The sequence below is a fragment of the Xylaria bambusicola genome, assembly GCF_022495145.1.
Source record: "Xylaria bambusicola strain CBS 139988 unplaced genomic scaffold F5B22scaffold_1, whole genome shotgun sequence".
Lineage (NCBI taxonomy): Eukaryota > Fungi > Ascomycota > Sordariomycetes > Xylariales > Xylariaceae > Xylaria > Xylaria bambusicola.
The window spans coordinates 1070825-1095089 of record NW_025953554.1 but is presented as its reverse complement, the minus strand read 5'-3'; the positions used below and the strand labels follow the sequence as shown (position 1 = coordinate 1095089).

General features: G+C 49.1%; 5 protein-coding genes across 5 annotated transcripts; 2 read left to right on the top strand and 3 right to left on the bottom strand.

Moving 5' to 3' along the window:
• The first annotated feature begins 438 nt into the window (after positions 1–438).
• F5B22DRAFT_583198 (uncharacterized protein) lies at positions 439–1657 on the top strand. The gene has a single exon (XM_047973346.1). It carries the CDS (start codon positions 769–771, stop codon positions 1537–1539), a length of 771 nt encoding a protein of 256 aa, XP_047836384.1. The 5' UTR covers positions 439–768; the 3' UTR covers positions 1540–1657.
• Positions 1658–4187: 2530 nt separating this feature from the next.
• On the bottom strand, positions 4188–6536 carry F5B22DRAFT_583195 (uncharacterized protein). Its single transcript, XM_047973345.1, has 2 exons — positions 5923–6536; positions 4188–5864 (listed from the first exon to the last, which is right to left on the bottom strand). Exon 2 carries the CDS (start codon positions 5819–5821, stop codon positions 4715–4717), a length of 1107 nt encoding a protein of 368 aa, XP_047836383.1. The 5' UTR covers positions 5822–5864; positions 5923–6536; the 3' UTR covers positions 4188–4714.
• Positions 6537–8163: 1627 nt separating this feature from the next.
• On the bottom strand, positions 8164–10946 carry F5B22DRAFT_640965 (cAMP phosphodiesterase class-II; the record flags this gene model as incomplete). The annotated part of the gene is made up of 2 exons (XM_047977919.1): positions 8164–9636; positions 10878–10946. The coding sequence occupies 2 exons, from the start codon at positions 10944–10946 to the stop codon at positions 8164–8166; spliced, it is 1542 nt and encodes a 513-aa protein (XP_047836382.1).
• A 2874-nt stretch (positions 10947–13820) lies between these two features.
• F5B22DRAFT_640964 (uncharacterized protein) lies at positions 13821–16226 on the bottom strand (the record flags this gene model as incomplete). Its single annotated transcript, XM_047977918.1, has 1 exon — positions 13821–16226. The coding sequence occupies one exon, from the start codon at positions 16224–16226 to the stop codon at positions 13821–13823; it is 2406 nt and encodes an 801-aa protein (XP_047836381.1).
• Positions 16227–18505: 2279 nt separating this feature from the next.
• F5B22DRAFT_640963 (acyl-CoA ligase) lies at positions 18506–24204 on the top strand (the record flags this gene model as incomplete). Its single annotated transcript, XM_047977917.1, has 4 exons — positions 18506–18565; positions 18734–18756; positions 18869–23476; positions 23529–24204. The coding sequence occupies 4 exons, from the start codon at positions 18506–18508 to the stop codon at positions 24202–24204; spliced, it is 5367 nt and encodes a 1788-aa protein (XP_047836380.1).
• Positions 24205–24265: the final 61 nt, after the last annotated feature.

Here is a 24265-nt window from a genome sequence, read left to right as displayed (position 1 = left end):
CACGGACCAGGGAATACTGTATATGAAAGCTAAATAAAGGATTAAGGGGCGAAAATTAGAGTTTCCCTCCTTGTGCAATAACAAAATATTTACTTTCAACCACAGCAGGGCAGTACTGTAACAGTATCATGTATGTCTTCATATCGGGGTTCGTAAAACTATTGCGGCAAGAAGGCACTTAGCGAATCCATGTAACTCGTGTGAACTCTGGCCAGTCTCACTAATAACGTTCCGTTCTCTTTCACTGCGTCCTGTTCTTCGCTCAAGGTCCTCCCATTATACGAGCGGGTGTTTGTTGCTCACCACATGCACCAATCTTACGCAGCCCCATTCCATCCCTTGCCTTGTCTCACAACCAGAATAGGGCAGTTTGTTTGCTTATTTAAATCACCCCGCCACCGAATTTTGCCTGTGATAATTTCTTATCAGCAACAATATAGAGACATCATAAGCAACTCTCGAGTCATCAAAAAGACCGAGAAAGGTCCCCGCATTCGTACTCGCCGAGATGGCTACCTCACAGAACACGACTACCAGCCATTGACAGCCCAAGGAAGTAACAGCGAAGCCCTACTGGTATCTTCGAATAGCGGACATGAAGACAACGATCAAAAGACCATACTTGGGACAACAGTTGCTTGGAAATCACCCTTTGAAGGTGAGGAAAGAGCTGGAAGACACGATAACGATCACGTCTATGTCAGAGATAACAATTTTGTGAGCGATATATCTACGAAGACTTTCTATCAATCTACCCCATCTGATGCCATGCCTGGTACAATCGACAAGCACCATTCGTCCGCGGATAGTGAGGATTCAGAGAAAGCAGGAGGTTCGCAGTCGATACTCGAGAATCTTCCCGCGGAATTGAGAGCCAAAATACTGCGCAACATCCCGGATCTGGAAACACTCCGCACCATAATCCAAGCCTCTCCAACGATGTATGCTCAATACAAATACGACAGTCACAGGATCCTTTCTGATTGCTTGGATCGTGAGTTAGATGGCTTTGTTGTCGACGCATATGCCACTCTCATGTCTCGTCCGATAGGAATGGGGTCGCCCAGGACGAAAGGGTGGATCAAAGATTTCCTTAATACATACAAGTGTTGGCTAGCAGCCCCAGAATCCTGTGTACGCGTCAAAGAACTCTCTCCAGACCAGGTGAGATGGATTGCGGGCTTCCACGTATCCGTTGTGCGGCCCCTAATCCGCCAGTGGGAGGCATGTGATCGTAGAGATTTTCTGGAATATATTTGGATATGGGATGGATGTGATCGTGAAGACCATGAGGATCATATTGTACCGCAGGGTTATTTTATACCGTGGGTTCAGACTCGATGTCACCGAGTAGTTCAAGACCGCTATATCAATGAATTGAGCGGAAGAGAAGAATTACGCATTCGTCAAGCTCTTTACCGACACAAGACACACTATCATCTTTTTGGTCATACTATGTCCAATCCCAATGACGTTGACAGGCTATTTTTACATCTATTCAAGCATTGGGAAATAGCAGTCATGTGCTTCGCCATGTAGTAGATAGTAGGTGAAGTCGAGGAGTGGGTAAACTAGGGTCCGAAGATCGCATATATATCATCTCACCACTCAATCGCTTATGAGATAGAACCTAGCTAGCTAGAGCACTCAATACTACCTTAAATTGCTCCCTCGTGCGCACTACAGGGGCCGTAAGGCCCACCCAACGTCCGAGATGCCTTGATTTAAATGTCCGCAAGACATGAAACGCATTCTCACCGACATCTAGGGTGGTCTTCATCCTGAAAACATAAATTGGGGGGGCTGCAGCTGTCCGCGCAGTCCACGGAATGATACAGTCATAACAAGTCAGACTTTACCTCTCGCCTTTAATCTATGTGACTAACCCTGTGAAATGTGCATACGTGTTACGGTCTATCCCAAGTAGATATAATACAGCTAGTTAATAGTAAACGCCAAGAACTACTTGTCCCGAATAATAGGTACGAATCTAGCCCTGAACGACGGCTTTTCCCACATTCCGTAGATCTTGAAATCCCCGTCAAAAAAACCATGCTCTCGCCGGGAATAGCTTCTACATCAAAGGACCAGAGGACCTTGGCTATGAATAGCTTCGTTACGCGCCAAGCCAGCGTCATGCCGATGCAAGATCTCGGCCCCTGACTGAAGGGGGAAAAGTCCTGCAGCGAATCGTTCGCAAACGCTGAATCCCAGTGCGTATGGTCTCTGGGTAGCCACCATTGCTGTCGATACTTGTTCGGTTCGTGGAAGTGGGCGAACTGAACAGTGACCTGCAAACAAGTTAGTGATTGCTGATGGAACGAGGAGGTAGGCGAGACAAGAGCTAGGTGTCATCGTTCATCGCGGGGAGGTAACATGGATAAACGGTTGCTCACCCCTTTCCTGACCCAATTTCCATCTGTAGGTCACCTTTCATCAGCCACATCCGAACTCTCGTATCTTCCACACCTTCAAACATTCCTGTCTACCCCGAGGTATGCCAAATACACCCGCAAAACATGCGTTGATTGCATCCCTTGTATCAACGGCCGCCGTACACTTAAATTCCAACTTAGACAATCGTGTTTGCCGCGTATCCGATTTGACCGGCTTTAGAAGAAGTAGACGTAATACAACATTAGCATCTTACATCGGAAGAACCAGAGCTGTCGAGCATCTCTCATGCATGTTTCCTCTTCCCTTGGCATGTGCTTCAAAAGCAACGAAGAGCAAACACCGAGTGTTGATTGGAGATGGAAGAATGTATTGTGTTGGGCAGCCGTCCAAGTATAAAAGAATACTCCTTTCTGATCTGTCAAAATTCAAAGGCTTCAGTATCTCATCACCATCTCTTAAACATCTTTTCGTCGATAACGGCTTGAGTTTCGACTACAGAATCCGAAGTGAACACTAGTAAAATTAGGCCATATCCTTTCCGTGTTGTGATTGGAGTACATTATGTCGAACTCCGAGCCCGCCGAATCTTCTTCTTCGACTACCATCACTGACTTTACTTTAATCTTCCAGTCAGATCTCTATGGTACTATTGGTAAGTAAGATAAGGAAAAGCTAGGCATCCACAAATTAGAGAGTACCAATCACTAACATACTCTAATAGCACGGACGCCAAATGAGACTCTACAAGACGGACCAATTTACGTGTGGCACCTTGACCTTTCCACAATGAATAAGGATGAGTTCTGGCGGCTTATTGGACCGTGGCACCAACTCCTGTCCACGATAGATTGGGATCAAGCATCCTCAGAAGCCGACAAACCTTTGCTTTATCTCGAGTATGGTTCACGTTTCATCGGGAACACTGCCGCCAGAGACCTACTCCTATATAAAAAGATCATTTGAGCCTGATTCTGGGAATTGGTGAGGGAGACGGGAAATGGTTGCACGCGCATTGTTTTCCAAATAGTCCCTCCTTATCCTGGAGTCCATCTTGCATAAGCACAGCCATGGAACGACTATGATTTCCGGGAACATTGGTTGTTGGAAACATTAATGCCTGGAAGCGTTGACTTCTAAAAACTTTGGTATTTTGGACCCCTGGAGTTCTTGAATTTTTGATTTGTCGAAGAGATAAGTTCCAGAAGCGCTGAACTCTGGAATTGTTGCCAAGACGCAATAGAATAAGTGAATTAATAAAGCATGATTGATGCTTGAGCTACATGTTCTTCTCTGCACCTCTAAGTACGTAGTACTAACAAAATGAACTATGCTCTTACATACTCGTAGGTTCGTAGATAATAATCACATGCTTCGGCGCACTCGCAAGATTCACTTCTGGAGAATCAGGCATGAATGGCTAATTAGCTTTACCGTACATAGGTCTGTAGACTACGTTCCGAGTTACTGGGTCGTTGTCTGACTTGCAGCAGGCACATGTGCATACAGCCAAGCCATCTCCCGTTCTATCTTCAGTGGAATATCCCTACCCGGTTTGCCCGCATGCGGCGCGGGCCGGCATAGCTTACATAGCATATACCTACTCGAAGTGGTTCCTTTGTGCATCCTTGCCATGTTCTTGGGTCTGAAGATCTGCCTACGAAATACCACAAGTTGCAACCATTCAAGGAACGTTGAACTCGGTTATATAGGCACGAGACTTCCTGGGTTATGCACGTCTCGTCGAAATTGGGGGCCAAGTCCCGAAGCTACGAGGAGCATCTGGGTTCATCCGTTGAAGAAGCTCATTACGGGAGTGACACTTTACGATAGAATCTTTGGAGTGTATTTATTCATCGTGTGTAGCATGGGTGAGAATGTTTGTAGCCACTATCTGGGGAAATGCTAGCGTTGGTCAAGCTGTGTATTTCAGTGGATCTGGGATGTTTGTACACGTGATAACATCGTTGACCAAAGATCATTCCAAGGGGTACTTAAAGATGGAAGCCAAACCACTGCCGTATCTCCAGTCGAGGGAATCCTTGGATCCTCGGCAAGCCTCCCTGCAGTGAACAGAATGTAGTGCAAAGCTACGAATGGCATGGACAAACATTCTGCGGGACACCTTCCGTTGGATTCAGTACGACAGGCGATAAAATCCGTCCTTGATTGTCACAAGCTATAGAAGCTGAAAACACGTAATGGTACGCGATCCTAGAGTAGATGTTCTAGCAGTCATTATTCGTACCCTTTAGCCCTACCCTCTTCTCTAATGTCTATGTCTTGCAATGCCTAATCATGCCTGCCCGCCCTCAACTTCTCACTGCGCAGCTTTATCCGCCGCCTTCTTCTTCAGCCTCTCATACTCCTCCATACCAACGTCTCTCTCGAAAACAGGACGCGGCAGCTCGATCACCTCAATAGTGCGCCCATACGTGATACCCCCAAAGCGGCTCATGGGGCGCAATACCGCAGGGTCAATGAGGTTGCGCTCGTCATTAACAGCGTCTTCGCGAACCCAAAAGCGCTGGCCTTCTAGCAGAACTACACACCCGCCTATTTTGCCGGGCGTCCCGCGGCTCTCGAACTCGCGGATGCTCTCAACCTTGCACTCCACGGAGAAGACGGCCTCGCCAACGCGCGGCGCGCGGACTGTCTCGCAATCATGCAACGGCGTCAATCCACTGATAGTCCACTCGGAACACCCCGTAGGCGCATCGACGCTCGTTGCGTTCGCCGCCTCGATAAAATGCTCGCTGATGATGTTTACTGTGCACTCGCCATTGGCGACGAGATGACGCAGCGTGTCTTTGGGGTTGGCGAGCGCCCCCGACACGCCCAGTGCGAAGATGGGGGGATCCGTGCACACGACATTGAAGTACGAGAAAGGCGCCAGGTTGAATGTTTCTTCCGCCGCAGCAGCCGACCCATCCTTCGACCCCGAGCGCGTTGATACGAAGCCGATAGGCCGTGGTGTGATACCCGAGATGAGAAGCTTATAGTTGAAGTTGGCCGGTCGACCCGGCTCATACGGGTCGATGGAGACATGCTTCTTTGAGGCGGCTCCGGCGTCAAGGTTGTTGGCGCCTGACCCGTGCGTCCAGTCGGGGTCGGCAGTTTTGGTGTATCGGAGGCTGGAGGAGGTGTTCCAGTCGGGACGGGACGCCTCCACTGTCTTGAAATCTGGATGCCGAGACATACTGACTGCTGTGGTAGCAATAGTGCGATGATGAGATGAGAACACCTCGGCAGAGACTAAGACAGCAGCGCAGCCAGCCGTTATAGCATTCAAGGAACGACAATGAGGAGACGACCTTATTGTGACGGCGAATGAACGCCGGTTGTAGCCGAAGATTCCGGCTGCTCCACGACTGGGCGGGGTACTCACGATGACGGGCACTCTGCTAGCAGCTCTTATTGACTGCATGCCGCCCGTGTTTGCTCACTTTATTATGTCGTGGATATGTAACCTAAGTGCGTGATATTAGCCAATCAATTATCTGACATGTCGAATATTTCGATTTTAACCTTTCAGTAGCATTTCAGAAGCGCCTGGGACACCGGGTACCAAGCTGATAGTTCGCCTTTGCCAAGTGACATCATAGTCAATCCTCGGCAGCTTTTAGCTGGTCTTAGGAGCCGCACAGAGGCACAATAAAGGACACTTACTGAGCATGTCGGCTACCGTTCTTTGGTCACACCTTTTTATGCGGTTAAAATAGATTACCTGGGGATCATGGAGATCTTTTTAAAACACTTAAGGCGGAGTTGGGGTTTTAGTGTCTCAATCTACAGTCTGATTTAGAGTGCTTGGCATCTGAAAGGACGAGATGTTTTCACGCACTCATGTTATTTTAGTATGGTATATCTATAGTTCAAGTAGCCCAAGATCAGATACACAAGTCACGATCCCGGGGACAGAGATTTTTAATTCTATTTTTTTTTCGACACTGGACGTGCCAGCATTGGGCCTGGCTTGGAACTTGGAACTGTCGGACCCTCATACACCAATACTACGGCCAGTTGGCAGGTGTAAAGTACTTAGCATGTTCATGCTCAATTTCTGGGCTTCATATCGTCCAGTGTACAGACAAGACAGTATGTAGAAGAGAGCAGCGAGGTAGGTACATACATATGTAGGCAGTAGGTTATTAGTCTGACCCCTCTACTTTCCACAACGGAGGATCTGGCATCATATCAATAAGGTATACCTATATATGACCTAACCTACCAATACCAAGGACTCTCACGACGCGGCCAAATGAGTTGAAGTGCCCATGTACCTATGTAGTTACGAACCCAGGTAGACAGACACATCATGCCGCTCACCCTTCACCATCACACTCTGCGGTAGGAGACTTCACAGAAACCAAAATTCGCAGTGACGTCACGTCCAAACCGAGATTGAAGATACCTGCACCCGATACTACGTATCTAGGTAGGGCAACTGCCAGAGATTCCCCATATGAACAAGAAACAAGGGGAATATAGGAGGTAGCTAAAAATGAGTTTAAATGCCCTCCCTCACTTTAGTCTTCTGTGTTCACCTAGTAACAAGAGACTTAATAGCATGTATCAAGACGCAGGATACAACACACGTCCCCAGAGGTACCTACCAAGGCACATGCGCGAATCTGATACACGCGCCTGCCCGACTACTTAGAAGCTCACTCCCCTAACTCACTAAGCAGGTGCGCACCCCCAATTTACTCGCAAGCCATTGCTCATGCCTTCCCACACCACCATCTCTTCAAATCTGATACACGCACCTGCCCATCTACTTTGAAAACTACTCGCTCATCAAAATTGGTGCGCACTTACCTTGCAAGAACACAATGACGCGCACGCTCCCTCACGAGTCCGCGCGAGTTGGTGCTGCGCAGGGCGTGGCGGCGAAACTGCTTGTCAGCCAGACAGGAGTGCTGGGGTGAGAGTTTTCGAAGACATTCGCTGTTGCATGAGACTATCGTGAGATCTTCGTATTCATGTACCTACCTAACGTACTAAATCAGACTTCGTTCAAGCAGTCTTCTTTTTTCCGCTCTTTCTTTTCTTTAAGAGATTATGACCCTAATGACTAAGTTACACCTAGGCTTGAAATGGGTGTTCAGGTAGATTGAAGAAACGTAGAGAGAAGGATAATGTCAATCTTTGGGATACTCGCTCAATTCAGGGGACGTGTGCCATAATCTGGGTCGATGCATTGCCCCAAGCTGTCAAAAGATGCACCGAGAGGTCGTTCTCTCTACACATCGGGTCTTTAGTCAGATAGCACATAATCCCATTCACTCCCTTCACTGGATGTAGAACTAATTAGTCTTGATATTCATGCTACGTGATTACCTAGTGTCTCATTAAGTGGACCCTTGTCCATCAACCATTCTTCGTCCTTCCTCGGTTCCAAAAGTTATAGCTCTATGGTATCAAGCAACTCCAAAACGCCGCGAAGCACAAAGTCGGAGCAAGCTATAAGTAAGTACATGGAGCGTTCTTGGAGCCCAATACATATAACACTGTATGAAGACAAACTAAGTGTTGGTGACACAACTTGATGCTGAGAAAGAAGGGCCGTCGGATTCATATTCGATCGTGTATGGGGTATTTTTTTGTCGTTTCGGTTTTTTATTATCGCATGCTCATTTACTGAACGGTGTATAGTGAGCCTTATTGAAGACATATCCGTTCAGCGTATTAACTTCTAAATAATTGGTGCCTGTCAGAATTCCGAGTAGCAAAAGAGCGGCCAAGAGGTGTGTACAGGCTTCCAAACTAGAATAGGAAGCTCTGTCCTGTGCTCGAGATAATGAATTCACAACCCAATCGGGCTTCACTCTCTGCTTTCTGCAGTTGGGATAGTATGGTATCACCTGGTGGATCTCCGTCCACGAGTTTCCCCTTGACGTGAATGATAATAACCTTTAGACCCCGGAGGACATTGGCTGACTGAGGAGTGAGCGGCACGTGATTGGCGTCAGATGCATCAGCCTCAAGTTCTGTGAGAGACATCTCCGCTGTTGGTGTCGCAATATGCGGCGTATCCATTCCACTGTGGTCTGGACCGGTCGTGGTAGCACTCGATCCCTTCTTCGCCGGTCTCGTGGACTTTGGCGAGATTGCGCGATCATCATCATCCGCTACAGTAGCGTTGTTGGTCTTGTTGGTGCCCTGCTCAGCCTCTCTCTTGCGTTTCTTAGTCGAATCGAATTTCAGCGGAGCTTGTGCTGCCATCTCAACAGTGGCGGCAAGAGCTTGCAACTCTTGAATGATGTAACGAGGTGTTAGATGGCCAAACAGACGGTCATCACTCTGACTATTGTCATACGAGCATTCAATGAAAATTGCAACTAAGTTGCCATTTGCGATTCGCGGTGCTGATTCCTTCCAGATATTTAAATTTCGAGGAGACAGCGACATGGAATCTGGTTCGACGTCGCCGAATACAAGAATCTCCCGACCAGTGGTATAGTCACGTATGAAGTACGCACTGGAGTCATAAACCGAGATTGTGTCTTTTTCGGGGCCGCCACCAGATCCCCTAAACAAGGAAGGCGGTCCAGACGCCGCTGTGCTGCCCGGCGCACCTCTTGGCGATGCCGTGGTTGATGAAGTATCGAAACTTCCATACCGGAAGGTAGAGGAGCCTCGGGTTGGTTTTCTCTCAATACAGTGTCCATGACTGACACTGAAAAGTTTGACGCCGAGGCCATCCGCTAGTTCTAAATAGCCTTTACCAGCACCATCACCAATTGCCGGATTGCCGCCCTCAGCAAGGCGCAAGTAAGTCACCAATCCCGCACCGTTATTCTCATCAGACAGATTTGGCCAAATGACGTTGTTGAATATGTGTGTCTTGAGTGCTTCAATGGTACATTCCTGGCCGACTAGTCGTTTGGGTCGAGATCCTGGCAGCCCAGCTGTGTTGATGACCACAGCACTAATATGGTCAAGGTGCGAATGGGTGAACAGAACAGTGTCGATTTGGTTTCTTATAACATCACCGGCGTTGACTGTTGCTGATGAAGAGTGGATTGTGAAGCCAGCAAAAGGGCCTTTCTCAAGAACATGTGGCAAAGGGACTTTGGTACCTAGGCCTTTGGGCTGGTCTGCTTCTAGGATCTTGGTTATGGCTGATAGATGAACACCTCCATCCACTGCCATCAGTGATCCTTTTGACCAATTTGACTCCAAAGAGCGTACAAGCAATGCTGTGACATTGTTCTCTTGGGGGCCTCCTCCGGAACCCTATAAATGAGACTGTTGTTAGCACTTGAGCAAAGCAAACATCATTATCTGTTGAGTTGTGCACTGATGGGTGAAGTAAATATGTTCTGGGCGCTAGGAAAGACTTCGAGAAATGCCCAAAAGTCGGATGTAGGCATGAGCCTCGAGTTTGCAATAAACACGTGCTCTTGTTGGCGCAAGATGCATGAGAATTCAGTGCCAGGTGCCTCCCGGAAGAAACCCAACTCCTGCCTGCTGCATAAGTCCGATTAGGTACGTATAGCAGCCCCTATAGAGGAAGTCACCTGTGGACAGCAAACATTCAGGCAAGTGAGGGACGCTAAAGGCGGTGAAAACGTAATAAACGAAGGGACCACGTGAGATGTCCAACGTTCTCTTTGTCCCATTCTCTTCATCTTCTTGAGCCCCTTCTCTTCATCCTGGGCAACCTGGATCTAGGTGCTGGTGCCAATGGCGCTGGTACCAATCCGTACCTAAGTATTTCTTTGTTGTATTGTTTTTATCAACACCCAGCTCTGCTCCGACCAGCATACCAAGCTATGGCAATCTTGTGATGCAAATGGCGCAGCAACTCAAGCCTCTGGTAAGAGCCACATCAAGAGGATCTTAGTAGCAAGCTTTGTTGAACGCAACTGACACATCATCTTTGGTGATCAGGATGTACTCTGGTTGAGCCCTATCGGCATTTGGCGCCCGGGAGCTGCACAAGCACGTCCCTTCGTATGGCATTACTGATTGGATCGTCCTGCCGGCCTCTCCTTATAGGATCGACATACGGAGGAGACATGAAGAAGCGTATATCCAATTGCAGGCGAAAGACCAAGCTAGCCCACAGTGGGATGACATTCGAATTCGTCTTCAATGCCAAAGACAAGATGATCCCAGTATATGACACGGGCAGTGAAAAGGACAATGCAAAGATGATGACGATAAGGGACAAGATTTATCCAGGTGGCCTAAACCGCCCCTAGACTTATTGGAGATCTGACCATGTAAGACACCAAGTGGTTGGCATCTTGGTGTGCTAGTGCAGGGGGCAAGCGGGCCAATTGGTTCAACTGATCCTCGGTGTGCTGCCGTGTGCTGCAGTGTTGCCCGCAGCGCCCAGGATGGGGGTGCATCTCAATGACACACAACCATCACGACGTATGAACAAAGAGATTGTGAACATGACCTAGCCGGGGGGCTCATGGATGGGTGCTTATGAACTGGTTGCTAAAGACAAGAGAAATCCAACTTACAAGAACGATGACCTGCATTGCAGGTTGGGATTGCTCAGCTTGTCCTGGGGGTTCATCTGTCCCGGCCATTTTGAAATCAGAGGGTGTATTGGCAGCAGGATCAAGTGTGTACGGTGCTCCTGGGCCTGCTTTTGCCCCTCCGGAATTAAATACACCTCGACGAAGACAAAAGATATGAGCAAGATGTTTTAGCAAAGGGGAATCGGACAATCCAGACAGGCCTCTCATCTGTCCGGCCGCACGAATGATGTCCTGTGGTATCAAATTTGAAGAATTGTCTACAAGGTATGAGTTAAGGCCAGTGGCTGGAACTGGCTGGAGTCGATCGGATTGAAGAAGAATGGAAATGTTGGATGGAGTAGAGAGAATGGATGTCTGCCAAGAGAGATTGAGGAGAGAGGGTATGGGATGGTTTGTTCCCACATCCCCCCAGACGGACAATACTCTCTCTCTCGACTTGAGTCTGGAATACCTCGAGGAAAGTGCCTGGACTCGAACTGCCTGCCTGCCTGCTCTATCTTGACCAAGAGGAAAGAGTCGAGAGACACAGCCCCTGGGATGGCCACGTGATGGTTCCTAGATGCGAGCCCTTCTTCTCCCTCTGTTGCGTATAGATAGGTACCGAATAGCGTACGCTAGGGGTGCCCGGTACATACCAGTACAGCGATGCCAGCACCGTCTACCTATCTACTAAGTACCTAGTGCAGCCTAGCACGCTCTCCGCCCGTTTGCCTGTCTCATCCCCCCATATGTTCTTTCCTTTTACTTCGGAATCTGCTCATCAATCTCCTACGTTCTCGTGGCAGGGACGGAGGACAGGGGGCAGAGGAACAAAAGATGAAGGAGCACGGGAAAGGGGCATGCTCACGCCAGCTAGGTGGTGAGAGCTCGGGAAATATCTAACACAATGCTCGTTCTCAAGAACTGGCCCTACGCTCGGCAGTCCAATACCACTGCCCGGGTGGTGACACAATGCGTGGGTAGATGCACATCTCAGTAGCTCCAACATGACGATCTGGCAACCTGGGGAAGATCACATTTTAAGGCTAGATTCATCGCAACGCTGTACAGCCCGTAAGCGTACCTACAGAGCATGGACCATGGGATTACCACTCTTTTACAGATCAGGGAGCTTATGGGGGTGTAGGGAGCTCCAATCAGCTTCCCAACCACCTACCGTACATACTGCATGTACTTAAGGACCTCAGGCATGCAAGATGCGACGCACCAGCCTACAGGTACTGCGTAGGTATGTACTGCACTACCTACACGCTATGGCCCCCGCGTGGGGTCTTGTCGGCCCACAGCCAGTAGTACTATATTTGGGGACTGTCTGTGAGAAGGTTGCTGGTGTTGGTACTCCCTGGGCAAGTCGTTTGTTTCACTCACTCTCACGGTAATATTTTCCTACATGTATGTACTACGGCATATTGATTTTAATAGAAGTTACCCATACTTGTGAGGAACCATCTTCGCCCCCTGGACTCAGTCATATGCCCTTCAAGTGCTACTACTCCCTGCCGGACACCTGAAAATGCTGGTATTACGTAGCACTACATACCTGCCTACATACTATGTACTTAACCTACCTAGTGAATCGCTACCTAGGTTAGGGAGGGGTCTGGGAGGGGCCTATCTCTAGCTGTCGGCCTTGTCGGGGAAATCCATCCATTAGATACCTGCCCAGGTGCTCTCTCGGAGAGCCCGCTGTGCCGCGCCCCCCGCCTGCGGCATCCTGCAACATCTTAGTGGAGAATGGCGTTCCCAAGCGACACGGCGCGGCCGGCCACTGCAGGTACAATGTCTGCACTACGACATGGTGATGACATGGGCGCGCGATGGGCTGCCTTGTGGCAACTACTATCTATTTTTCTGGTCTTTCAAGTTCACCCACCTCCTGCCTCACCTACCTAACTCTGGCCACAAGCATCACAAGCATCGTGTGACAGGAACCTACGTAACAACACAGACGCCATTCTCGTACTTGCCACACCGTATCAGTCCGAAACACGCATTCACACGAAACCTGACCGGGGAGGTAGGTGCCACGGTAAGTGCTACAAACTGTCTGCTGTGAAGCAGTTCTTCTGGGATGGGAGCAGGCACGTTCTCATCATGTTTGCCTGCCTGCTTATGTACATCCATCTTACAGTACCTCCGATCCTCTACGATTGTGTTATATGCCGTGCTTCCCCATGCCTCACATACTCGCCTTCCTGTTCGTCAGCGGTTGACTACTTGACTCGGGCCATATTGGTCTAGGCCTATGCCTTCCTTCTAGGGTGCAATGTTATTGATCCCAAATCGATACATGCATGCTACTTGGTACTTCGCCCACAGCAATGTCAAAAGTGAAGAAGTTACGCCACGGCCCTTTGGGCTTTATTTCTCCCACTCTTTCCCCCTTTCTCTCTCCCCTTCTTCGGTTTCTGCGATGGAAAGAGAGAGCAGAGAGTAGGCAGGCACTTCCCTCCCAGACCTACGGTAGTTCTAGTGCTTTCTCTAGGTACTCTACGTTATCGTGTATACATCCTACGTCACGGCATAATCGTTCAAGTTGGCTCATTCCTACGCTCCTACTTGGCTGGATAAACAGAGTTCTCTGCTGAAATTTGCTTGTAAACATTGACTATATATGTAGGTACTAGGTAGTTATATACACTGCTCTGCCTGACGCGTCGTGACATGGTACTCGCAAGGCAGGTAAACCATAAACTAGAACTGAAACAGTGTTTTTTTTGTTTTTTGTTTTTTCCTTTCTTATTTGGTTGTTTGGCTTGTCATTTGGAACACGGACACATAAGTAATTCCCTCTGTGAATTCCTTAATCGTTGACTCACCTCTTAAGTTTTCGAGCTTTTTTTTAAGTTTTTTTTTCCCCCGGGGGGAGGGGGGATTGCAGATTTCTGTCGTTTAGTCATTTCTCCAGAAGACCTGTAGACCTTAGGTTTGGGGGAAGGGGGAACTACCTTTTGGTACATCTGGCGGCGTTTCCGGTTCTCCAATTTCTTCAGGCGCATGGAACAATTCATCAATATCATCCAAGCTCAAGTCGGCTGTACCCGAGAAATTGGGCAATGATTGCAGGGATGTAGATGGGCTGAGGTCCTCCTTTTGAGGTTCAGCCTTGATCTCTCCGACTTCATGAGAAATGTCCATTGCGGTATTGGCTTCGGTTAACAACTCCGCTTGTGGTTCTGCTTGTAGCTTACCGTACATGTCAATTACCCCGGGGCTGCCGATGGGGTCTACTTTTATGCTAGAGCTGGGCAACGTTTGCGGCACAGTAGATGCGTGAAGTCGCTGACGCTTAGGCGAAGGTGTCTTGGTGGTGCCATCTGTGATGTCTTCGTGGGATCGCTTCTGCCCTGTCGCCCCCTCTAATGGAATATTAAGGGCTTTAGGGGCATATGGGTGATCCGCTGGAAGTGGTTGGTTGAGATGTACGAGATTCGCATGTCCCCCCCCTGTGCTGAATGTTGGCCCTGACTGCTGGCCATTATCCCATGTGGGAATTGGTTGTGAGGGCATAGGTGGGCCCATTTTCGTTGCTCGCTGTTGACTCTCGATCAGTTGAAGTTGAGCGGCTGCATCAGCCGTCGGGAACCCCATCTCGTCAAGTAACCCGTACTGTTTATAGAGACGGTATTTTCTCTTGAGCTCTGGGTCACCGCGATGCTTCGCCATATCGATACCGACTCGCTTCTCACGGTTTCTCATGAGTGATGTAGGCTCGCGATCAAGCTTAAAGTTAATGAGGCAGTTTGTCAATGACGTCGGGTGGTCGCGTACGCGTTTCTTTCCGTCACACTTAAGTTGCCACCACTGTTCGTATGTCGCAATCCACCAAGTTTTGAGCTCAAAGTCAATACCCGACAACTTGTGCTCAAGAGAAAAATATGGGTGACACTCGCGCTTGAACGATCGGTAATCGGGGCGGATGTCAACCAGGTGCCATAGATCAATGATATCAAAGTGATATTCAAGGCAGAATAGGTGTACGTAGCCAGCATTGTGAAACGGATTGATCATCTCGCCGTCTACATTTTGCCTCTCGTCGAAAATCACCCAAGGTTCTCCTAGAGCAATAGTGTGATTAAATCGGCATGATTCAAAGCGGCACTTAGTGCTCTCCCCCCCGCGCGGATATCTAAAATTCGACATAGGCGTCGGCCAGCCGATCCAAAGCGTTAGGCCTTGACGAATTTTCCTTCTCGCGAGCTTTACACCCGGTAAACGGGCTGGGGGATCAAAGTCTTCACGAGGGTTAGGTCCCAATAAGTACGATCGCATTTCGCGGATTGATAAGAAGAGCCCCGGTGAAAGCTCGCCTTTTGCCGTGTATGTGAAGAGATGACGCCCCTTGCTGTCGCGCGGACCCCAGGCGTGAGGTTTTGGAGGAGAGGGCCCGTAATAGCGCTCCGGCTCCGGCACAGGCTCACAGCTTTTCCTCTTGCCATGCGTCTTGCGTGGGATCTTGCCATTTAGAAGAAACACACCATTGTGGTCCTTCGCTGGTCGTTTTAATGGTGGCCGCGTTGTCAGTGTATCGGCCGAAGGGGGTTGCTTGCTGTGGCGTGAGTTGACTTTTAGAGGCAGGCTTGAAGGGTTGCTGCTATCGGCTGCTCCACTCCGCCTTTCAGGAGTATGTTTAGGGGGTTTTCGGGTGAGTGACTGGCGACCTGGCTTTGGAGCACGTTTCTCAAGAACTGGTGAAAGCTGAGACTTCCACAAAACTCGATTTGCTGAGCTTATGGGTTGTCGGGGGCTGCGTTGGTGGCTCATTTGAGGGCTTGTAAACTGTTGTTGAGGGTTGGGTTGATGGGTCGGCGCATTCATGTAAGGTAGCCTGTAACCCACAGGGGGATGCATTGTGGGATAAAGGATTTGACCAGGCGGACAATATACAAGTTGGCCATTAGCATCATATAGAGGGCCCATGGGAAAATTCTGAGCGTAATTAGTGAATGTTGGACAAGCATAATTTGGATACGATGGTTCATTACAGATCAAGTCCCTAGCGATGCCGTTAGCATTAGCGAAATTCGCAGCGATCTGTGGAGGCGCAGTGGCGGAATTGAGATCTTGAGGGTTGATATATTGTGACTGTGAGTTCATCTCATTGTTGTGGGCAAAGGTAGCGGTCGATATTGTTGCTTCCAGTTGCAGATCGCTTGGAACCTCTGGAGTTGGAGTCTGCTGGACTTCCTTGCCCGGAAAGTCATCAGCCAACTTTTGCTCAATGTTAGGGCCCTCATTCGTGCTAAAGTTGATATCAGCCAGAATATCATCCCACATACCATCATCCATGGATTCCAAGAAATCATAATTTGGGGATTCGTGTGACATTTTCGCTGGAGCTCTGTACTTCTAGTTGATATGGCCTTGTGAATGTCGGACTGGTAGTGATGCCTGCTCCGCTACCCTGGTCGTGCAATGTAGTGCGAGATATAGCTCTAGACTTGAGCTACTAAGCAATATCTTTGTGACGAGGTAGCCGATCTGGACGAGACCATATATACTCCGAGGGAATGGCTTTATCTATGTTTCTTGATGAATAGTATTGTTCTTGTACAAGATCATCGTTAATGAGCTGGTGCTCTTTGATGAGAGACACATTGTTCTTTCTCCAAAAATAGGAAGACCCGATGATCACAACAAAGCTCTACTATTAACAACAAGGCGGTTCTTTGAATGTATCATGACAATAACACCGTTGTGAGGAAACAATACCCGTGTTCGCTTTCTGTAGCAGCTACATGGAATACTAATACTATTGGAGATGGAGGCCTATTCATAGTTTTATAATCAATATAGAGGCGACGAAGGATACCTAGGGTCGAGTTAGCCAAGATAGACTATAGATTCAATCATTCAATGCAGCTTCGAGCGAAATTCAGTAGAGCTCAATGCATTTTCTTCCACATGTTTGTTCAGAACAGGTCTGTGAATGCGTTGATTTTCATCATAAAGACACCGAAGCAGGAGAGGGCAGGTTGATGTGCGGAGGAAGAGGCATACCATACCTTGAAGCCTACTAAGATGTCAATACTGACTCAAATCTGATGGCAAATGAAAATGTATACTGAAATTGTCAGGTTTAAGCTCCGCGCGATATTCCTACATAGAGGCAAATGATAAAAATTCGGCGTCGGAAAGCTCTCAGGGGATAATCCAGTCAAGGATTGCTATTGTTAGCTAGTGGCAGAAGTTGATGGAGATGATAAAAGTGAATCTAGGTATAATATAAATTGAAGCTCTTCCAGATCTTAGCTGAGCGGCAGGCTTATCGATAGAGGAGGTGGTCGAAGGTTCAGGGGAATCCTTGCAGGTGTCTTTCAAGCGCGCAGTTGCAGTTATATGAGGTACCTCAGCGAGCTCAGGTAGGTTTTCCGCCTGTCCAATTTTGCCGAGACGTAGCATATTTTCGGCAGATAGCTGCGCTGTATCCTGTTTGTGGTAGAAGCAGTGGTGATCGATTACGTAGTACCTCGTCGTCCGTTACCTCCAGTCTGCCTCCAGCATTGGTCCAGCCTTGGTCCAGTAGTACAGCCAGCGGGTTACACTTAACCACCTCACACCAGATACGGTACCTGATATTGGTCCATCGTGGTAGATACCTTAGGTAGGTAGATAGGGACCAGATTCCTTGCAGAGCACAGAACTAAACCTAGGTACGAGCCAGGTATACCAAGGCTGCAGTTCCACCAAGCATGTTGGTGCAATTAAGTATAGGTATAACGCATATTGGCACTTGAGCACCCGTACACATGTAGGCGGAAAGTCAATAGGCAAGAAGCACCTGCGAAGTAGTTGTTTCTCCTCTTAGACAGCAGTGAAATAGGTGTCACCTAGGCATTAGCATGTATGTGTATGTATGTACCTACTATGTAAGTACGGAGTATGCCTGGTACGTCACGTACTTACTTAAGTAAGGTCCCCTTAGACAAGGCGGGACAGGCGGGAGTCCTACCTACTCTCTCCTCGCGCGGGCAGGAAGATTGGAGGGTCCTGGGCCCGATCGTCGACCTCTTTTCCCGTTAAACGAGAAGCGGCGCTTCGTATTGTCCCAACCCCCAACCGGCCCCCGTTTTTCCCCTGCGGCTGGCGAATCAGTGCCTCGGGGCGAGTTGCAACGGCTCATGCCCGCTGAAAGAAATCATACCTACTTGGGTAAGGCGCCTCTTCCACTCCACGAGATCCGTTGCCTACAGGCAAAGCAAACTCCATGCTTCCATGCTCCCATGCTCCCATGCTCCCGTCCCGTACTTTGCACACCACCACGAGACACGAGACACAGCGGTACCTACCCACGTTCCCATCTGCCAGCAAAGACCAAGATTACCTATCAACAAACTTCGCTGCCGAGCCATTGCTTCGCTGCCCTCACCGTCTCGCCGCCCATCCAGTCGACCTCGCCCGTTTTCTTTTGTTGCCAGCATTGGCTTGTTTGCTCTTGGTTGTGCCTCAATCCCATCAGTGCTTTTGCGAAAGCCATGCCACCCCCCTCTTCGTGACATTGCGATTCGCTCGCCGGTCCCGTTCCGCCGGTCCCATTGCTGCCTTCATCGATACATATCGTCGTTCTCACGTTTTCTTGGTAATCCTTGGTCCATTGCGCCGTGACAATGGCGCATCTAAGCCAAGATCTGCAAGCGCAGCTCAACGAGCTAGAGAAGGAGTTAGAAGTATGCCTGTCCCCTTCCGATGTCTACACGCCCATGTGCCTATAAACCTCACCGCCAGCTCGCGATGCACTTGTTTGGTTCCAAAAAAAAAAAAAAAAAGGCCCGCAGACCTAGATATCCGTGGATAGCTCTACGTCAAATAACCGCTAACCTGTCATGTGGCTTTAGGAGGGCGACATCACCGAGAAAGGGTATGCTCTATTCGTCACTATACTTCAAGACTTCTGCTCAGTCTTTGGTTTCTCTGCCCTGCTAATCAGCTGAACCGTTGAATGTTTTGGCTAACTAAACACCTGATCTTAGGTTCCAAAAAAGAAGGACTCAGCTTCTTTCCCAATATGGTCTCCCGAACAGCTTCGGGGGCCTGAAACTCCACAACCCCGACGACGATACCCATCCCGCAGGCGGTGATCATCGAGGCGCTGCTTTGGCTGCCCTGAATGCCTCAAGCCCCGATCATGACGCTTCTTGGTCTCCCAGTACCATAACATCTCCTGTTGATTGGCATCCCTTGCCGTCCAGACCGTCCGCCCCAGTACATTCACCACACGGTGCTGGTGCCGATACTCCCGCTAGTCTACTGCGGCCGGGTGGTCCTCTAGCTGCCGAATACCGTCCTACGATAGAGCAGCGTGATTCCATATTTCTTAACCCGACTCCAAACTACTCACAGACCATGGTGTCTGATCCTCCCACACGATCAGGCACTATGGTCTCCGGTGACTACGCATTTAAGCCCGAATACCAGGGGGGCTACGCTCAACCGCCCGTTCACCCTTTCGACAGCCGCACTGGGACCATGATGGATTCGCAGGCGTATTTTCAAGACTTCGCTGGACAGCAGTCGTATGAGCAACCATCAGCCGAGTACGGCGGTGGTGTGCACAGGTATTCCGTAGGCGATGCATTTTCCCCGACGGCTGCTATGGCGCCGCCCATGCTCACCGCGAACGATCTTCCTCCCGCTGAGCTTCAGCATCTTGCGCCCTTAGAGCCGCGCGAGGTGCCGTTTGCCATAACCGATCCACATGATGAGCATACGGCCATGTCTTCTTTTGATAACATTGCTGCTGTTCTCCGACATAGGGGACGAACCACGGCGAAGTTGCCTGCATACTGGGTTCTTGATAGTAAAGGCAAGGAGATCGCGTCAATTACCTGGGACAAGCTAGCGTCACGGGCGGAAAAAGTTGCTCAGGTCATACGAGATAAGAGTTCTTTATATCGCGGCGACCGCGTGGCTCTTGTATTCCGCGACTCAGAGATCATTGATTTTGCAATTGCTCTCCTCGGCTGTTTCATCGCTGGAGTTGTTGCAGTGCCTATCAATGACCTACAAGACTACGCAAAACTTAATTTGATATTGACCTCTACGCAAGCACATCTGGCACTTACCACCGACAACAACCTAAAAGCTTTTCAACGAGACATAACAACTCAAAAGCTGAACTGGCCAAAGGGTGTTGAGTGGTGGAAGACCAACGAGTTCGGGAGCTATCATCCTAAGAAAAAGGACGACATCCCACCCTTAACGGTCCCAGATCTGGCTTATATAGAGTTTTCCAGGGCGCCTACTGGCGATTTACGTGGTGTCGTCCTAAGCCACCGCACCATCATGCATCAAATGGCGTGTCTTAGCGCGATTGTATCAGCAGTGCCTAATCATGGCCCAGGAGACACTTTCAATCGGGCTCTTCGAGACAAGAATGGTCGACTCATCGGCGGTAGCGCAAGTAGCGAGATTCTTCTATCCTATCTTGACCCGAGGCAGGGTATAGGCATGATTATTGGTGTGCTCCTCAATATCTATAGCGGACACACAACAGTTTGGGTTGAGAATCGAGCTGTCAATTCTCCTGGTCTCTATGCTCACCTTATCACAAAATATAAAGCAACGTTGATGGTTGCAGATTATCCAGGTCTGAAGACCGCTGCATTTAATTACCAACAAGATCCGATGACGACTCGAAATTTCAAAAAGGGCATGGAACCAAATTTCCAACATGTCAAGCTGTGCTTGATTGATACATTGACAGTCGACAGCGAGTTTCATGAGGTTTTGGCTGATCGATGGCTGCGGCCGTTACGAAACCCTCACGCCAGAGAGGTCGTGGCCCCGATGCTCTGTCTGCCTGAACACGGTGGTATGGTGATCAGTATCCGTGATTGGCTAGGCGGTGAAGAACGCATGGGATGTCCATTGAAGCTGCAGCTTGGTGCGGAGACTGAACCGGACGACGAGAAGGATGAGAAGGACGAAGAAAAGGATAAAGACAAGTCGACACCATCCAACGGTTTTGGCAGTTTGTTAGGGGGTGGGACAACAAGTGCCAAAGAATCTGATGCTAGTAATACTATCGGCGAAGTATTATTAGACCGAGAAGCGCTGAAAACAAACGACGTGCTTGTTGTCGCCATTGGTGAAGAGGCCAGTAAAAGGGCAACAACTGAACTTGGGACGGTACGAGTGGGTGCATTTGGCTATCCTATACCCGATGCTACGTTGGCTATCGTGGATCCCGAAACGGGTTTATTGGCATCTCCGCAGACCATAGGAGAAATATGGGTTGATTCGCCATCTTTATCAGGAGGTTTCTGGGCGCTGCCTAAGCACACCGAGCAGATTTTCCACGCAAGACCCTATAAGTTTGAGCCTGGCGAACCGACTCCTACACCAGTAGAGCCTGAATTCCTCAGGACTGGCCTTCTCGGGACAGTCATTGAAGGCAAAATATTTGTCCTTGGCTTATATGAAGATCGTATCCGGCAGAAAGTAGAATGGGTTGAACATGGGCACGAAATTGCTGAGCATCGCTACTTCTTTGTGCAACATATAGTAGTCAGTATCCTGCGGAACTTGAGCAAACAGGTGTTTGACTGCTCAGCATTTGATGTGTTTGTCAATGACGAACATTTACCGATTGTTGTGCTTGAATCATCAGCAGCATCTACGGCTCCGGCAACCTCAGGTGCCCCGCCTAGGCAGCTTGACACCGCGTTGTTGGATTCGCTTTCGGAGAAATGTATGGACCTTCTGCTTCAAGAACACCACCTGCGTGTATACTGCGTGATGATTACTGCCCCGAATTCGCTGCCACGTGTTACCAAGAATGGCCGGCGAGAGATTGGCAATATGCTCTGCAGACGCGAATTTGATCTCGGAAACTTACCCTGTGTTCACGTCAAATTTGGCGTTGAACACGCTGTGCTCAATCTACCTATTGGCGTGGATCCACTAGGTGGTATATGGTCACAGATTGCCTCGGGCTCCAGAGACGAAATCCTTGGACCTGTCGATAAACAATACTCTGGTATAGATAGACGAGAGGTGGTCATTGATGATCGGACGTCTACACCGTTAAATAACTTCTCTAGCATTTCAGACCTCATACAATGGCGCGTAGCACGTCAGCCCGAAGAATTAGCTCTCTGTAGCATTGACGGAAAGGGCAAAGAAGGAAAGGGAATAACGTGGAAGAAGTTTGACACGAAGGTCGCTGCCGTCGCACTATATCTTCGCAACAAGGCCAAGATACGACCACGCGATCATGTCATGCTTATGTACACTCATTCCGAGGACTTTATCTTTGCTGTCCATGCCTGTATCAATCTTGGCGCCGTGGTCATCCCCACAGCACCAATGGATGAGCGACGCCTATACGAAGATGTGCCAGCCTTCCTCCACCTCATCAACGACTACGGCATTAAGGCTGTCCTAGTGAACAATGAGGTTGATCATCTACTCAAGTTGAAGACAGTCGCACAACATGTTAAGCAAACGGCACAAGTTCTCAAAATCAATGTACCTGGCGTATTCAATACGTCGAAGCCCCCAAAACAAAATAGTGGACTTCGAGACCTAGGTATCACGATTGACCCCTCGTGGGTTCAACCGGGTTATCCTGTCATCATCTGGGCATACTGGACACCAGATCAGCGGAGGATATCAGTGCAGCTTAGCCACAACACTATTCTTGGCATGTGCAAAGTGCAGAAAGAAACTTGCCAGATGACGAGCTCAAGGCCAGTCCTAGGTTGCGTCAGAAGTACGACAGGTCTCGGTTTTATACATTCATGCCTCATGGGTATATACATCGGCACGCCAACATACCTCATGTCACCCGTCGAGTTCGCGCAGAACCCCATCTCATTATTCTTGACCCTTAGTAGATACAAGATCAAAGACACCTACGCAACGCCCCAAATGCTTGACCACGCAATGAACACTATGCCTGGGAAAGGATTTACCATGCACGAGCTCAAAAACATGATGATTACAGCAGAAAGTAGACCCCGAGTTGACGTTTTCCAAAAAGTCAGGCTCCACTTTGCCGCCACCGGCTTAGACAGGACGGCAATCAATACGGTGTATTCCCATGTGCTGAATCCAATGATCGCCTCGCGGTCATACATGTGCATCGAACCCACCGAGCTTTGGCTTGACCCACGTGGCCTAAGAAGGGGCTTGGTCATCCCCGTTGACCCTGACTCCGAACCAAAACCTCTCCTCGTTCAGGACTCAGGGATGGTGCCGGTTTCCACGCAGATTGCCATCGTCAACCCAGAAAGCCGTATGCTCTGTAGTGACGGCGAATTCGGCGAGATTTGGGTCGATTCGGAGGCATGCGTCAAAAGTTTTTATGGGTCCAAGGATCCTTTTGATGCCGAACGTTTCGACGGACGCACAGTCGATGGCGATCCAAATATTCGCTATGTCAGAACTGGCGACCTTGGCTTCTTACATACCATTAGTCGGCCTATTGGGCCAGGCGGAACACAGGTGGAGATGCAGGTACTCTTTGTGCTCGGAAACATTGGGGAAACTTTCGAAATCAATGGCCTTAATCATTTCCCTATGGACATCGAGGCCTCTGTAGAGAGGTGTCATCGAAACATTGTACCTGGTGGCTGGTAAGTGGTCTCACATGTGTAACAGGAATGTCTTGAGCTAACATTCGTCAAGTGCTGTCTTCCAAGCTGGCGGTCTTGTAGTTGTTCTGGTTGAAGTCTCACGCAAACCATACCTCGCGTCGATTGTCCCCGTTATCGTAAACGCAATCTTAGGCGAACATCAGATCGTAGCTGATATTGTTGCGTTCGTGAACAAGGGTGATTTCCCGCGCAGCCGGCTGGGAGAGAAACAACGGGGAAAGATCTTAGCCGGCTGGGTCACACGTAAGATGCGCACAGTTGCACAATTTGCCATTCGCGATGCAGACACAAATACTCTAGAAGCCACTGACGGCGCTGCCGACAACAATCGTGCTAGTGTCGGTAGTATACGAAGTAACAATGCACCAGGTGCGGGCGCAAGCTCTTTAAGGAACATGGAACATGCGCCACAAATTCTAGAGCAAGAGGAGCTTGATCAACATATGGAGAAGATGTCAGCTCTTCCACGACAAGTCGAATCGTCAACCAGCAGCAGTCGAAATGATACCGCATCTGCCGAGCACCCCATTAGCTACCCCTCTCAATTTGGCCGCTTTAGCGATGAATATCAACAACCCAATCTACAGCAAGGCCCCCCTCAGATTCGACTTCCCGCTGTTGATGGACAACAGGAGCAGGCATCACTCGAGGATGAAGATTGGCAACGGGACGCAATCATGCATATGAATCTGGCTAGTCAAGGTTAGCTTTTCTGTGCTGCAAACAAAAACCGCAAGAATTGATGGGAATATTGGCACATTACATTAT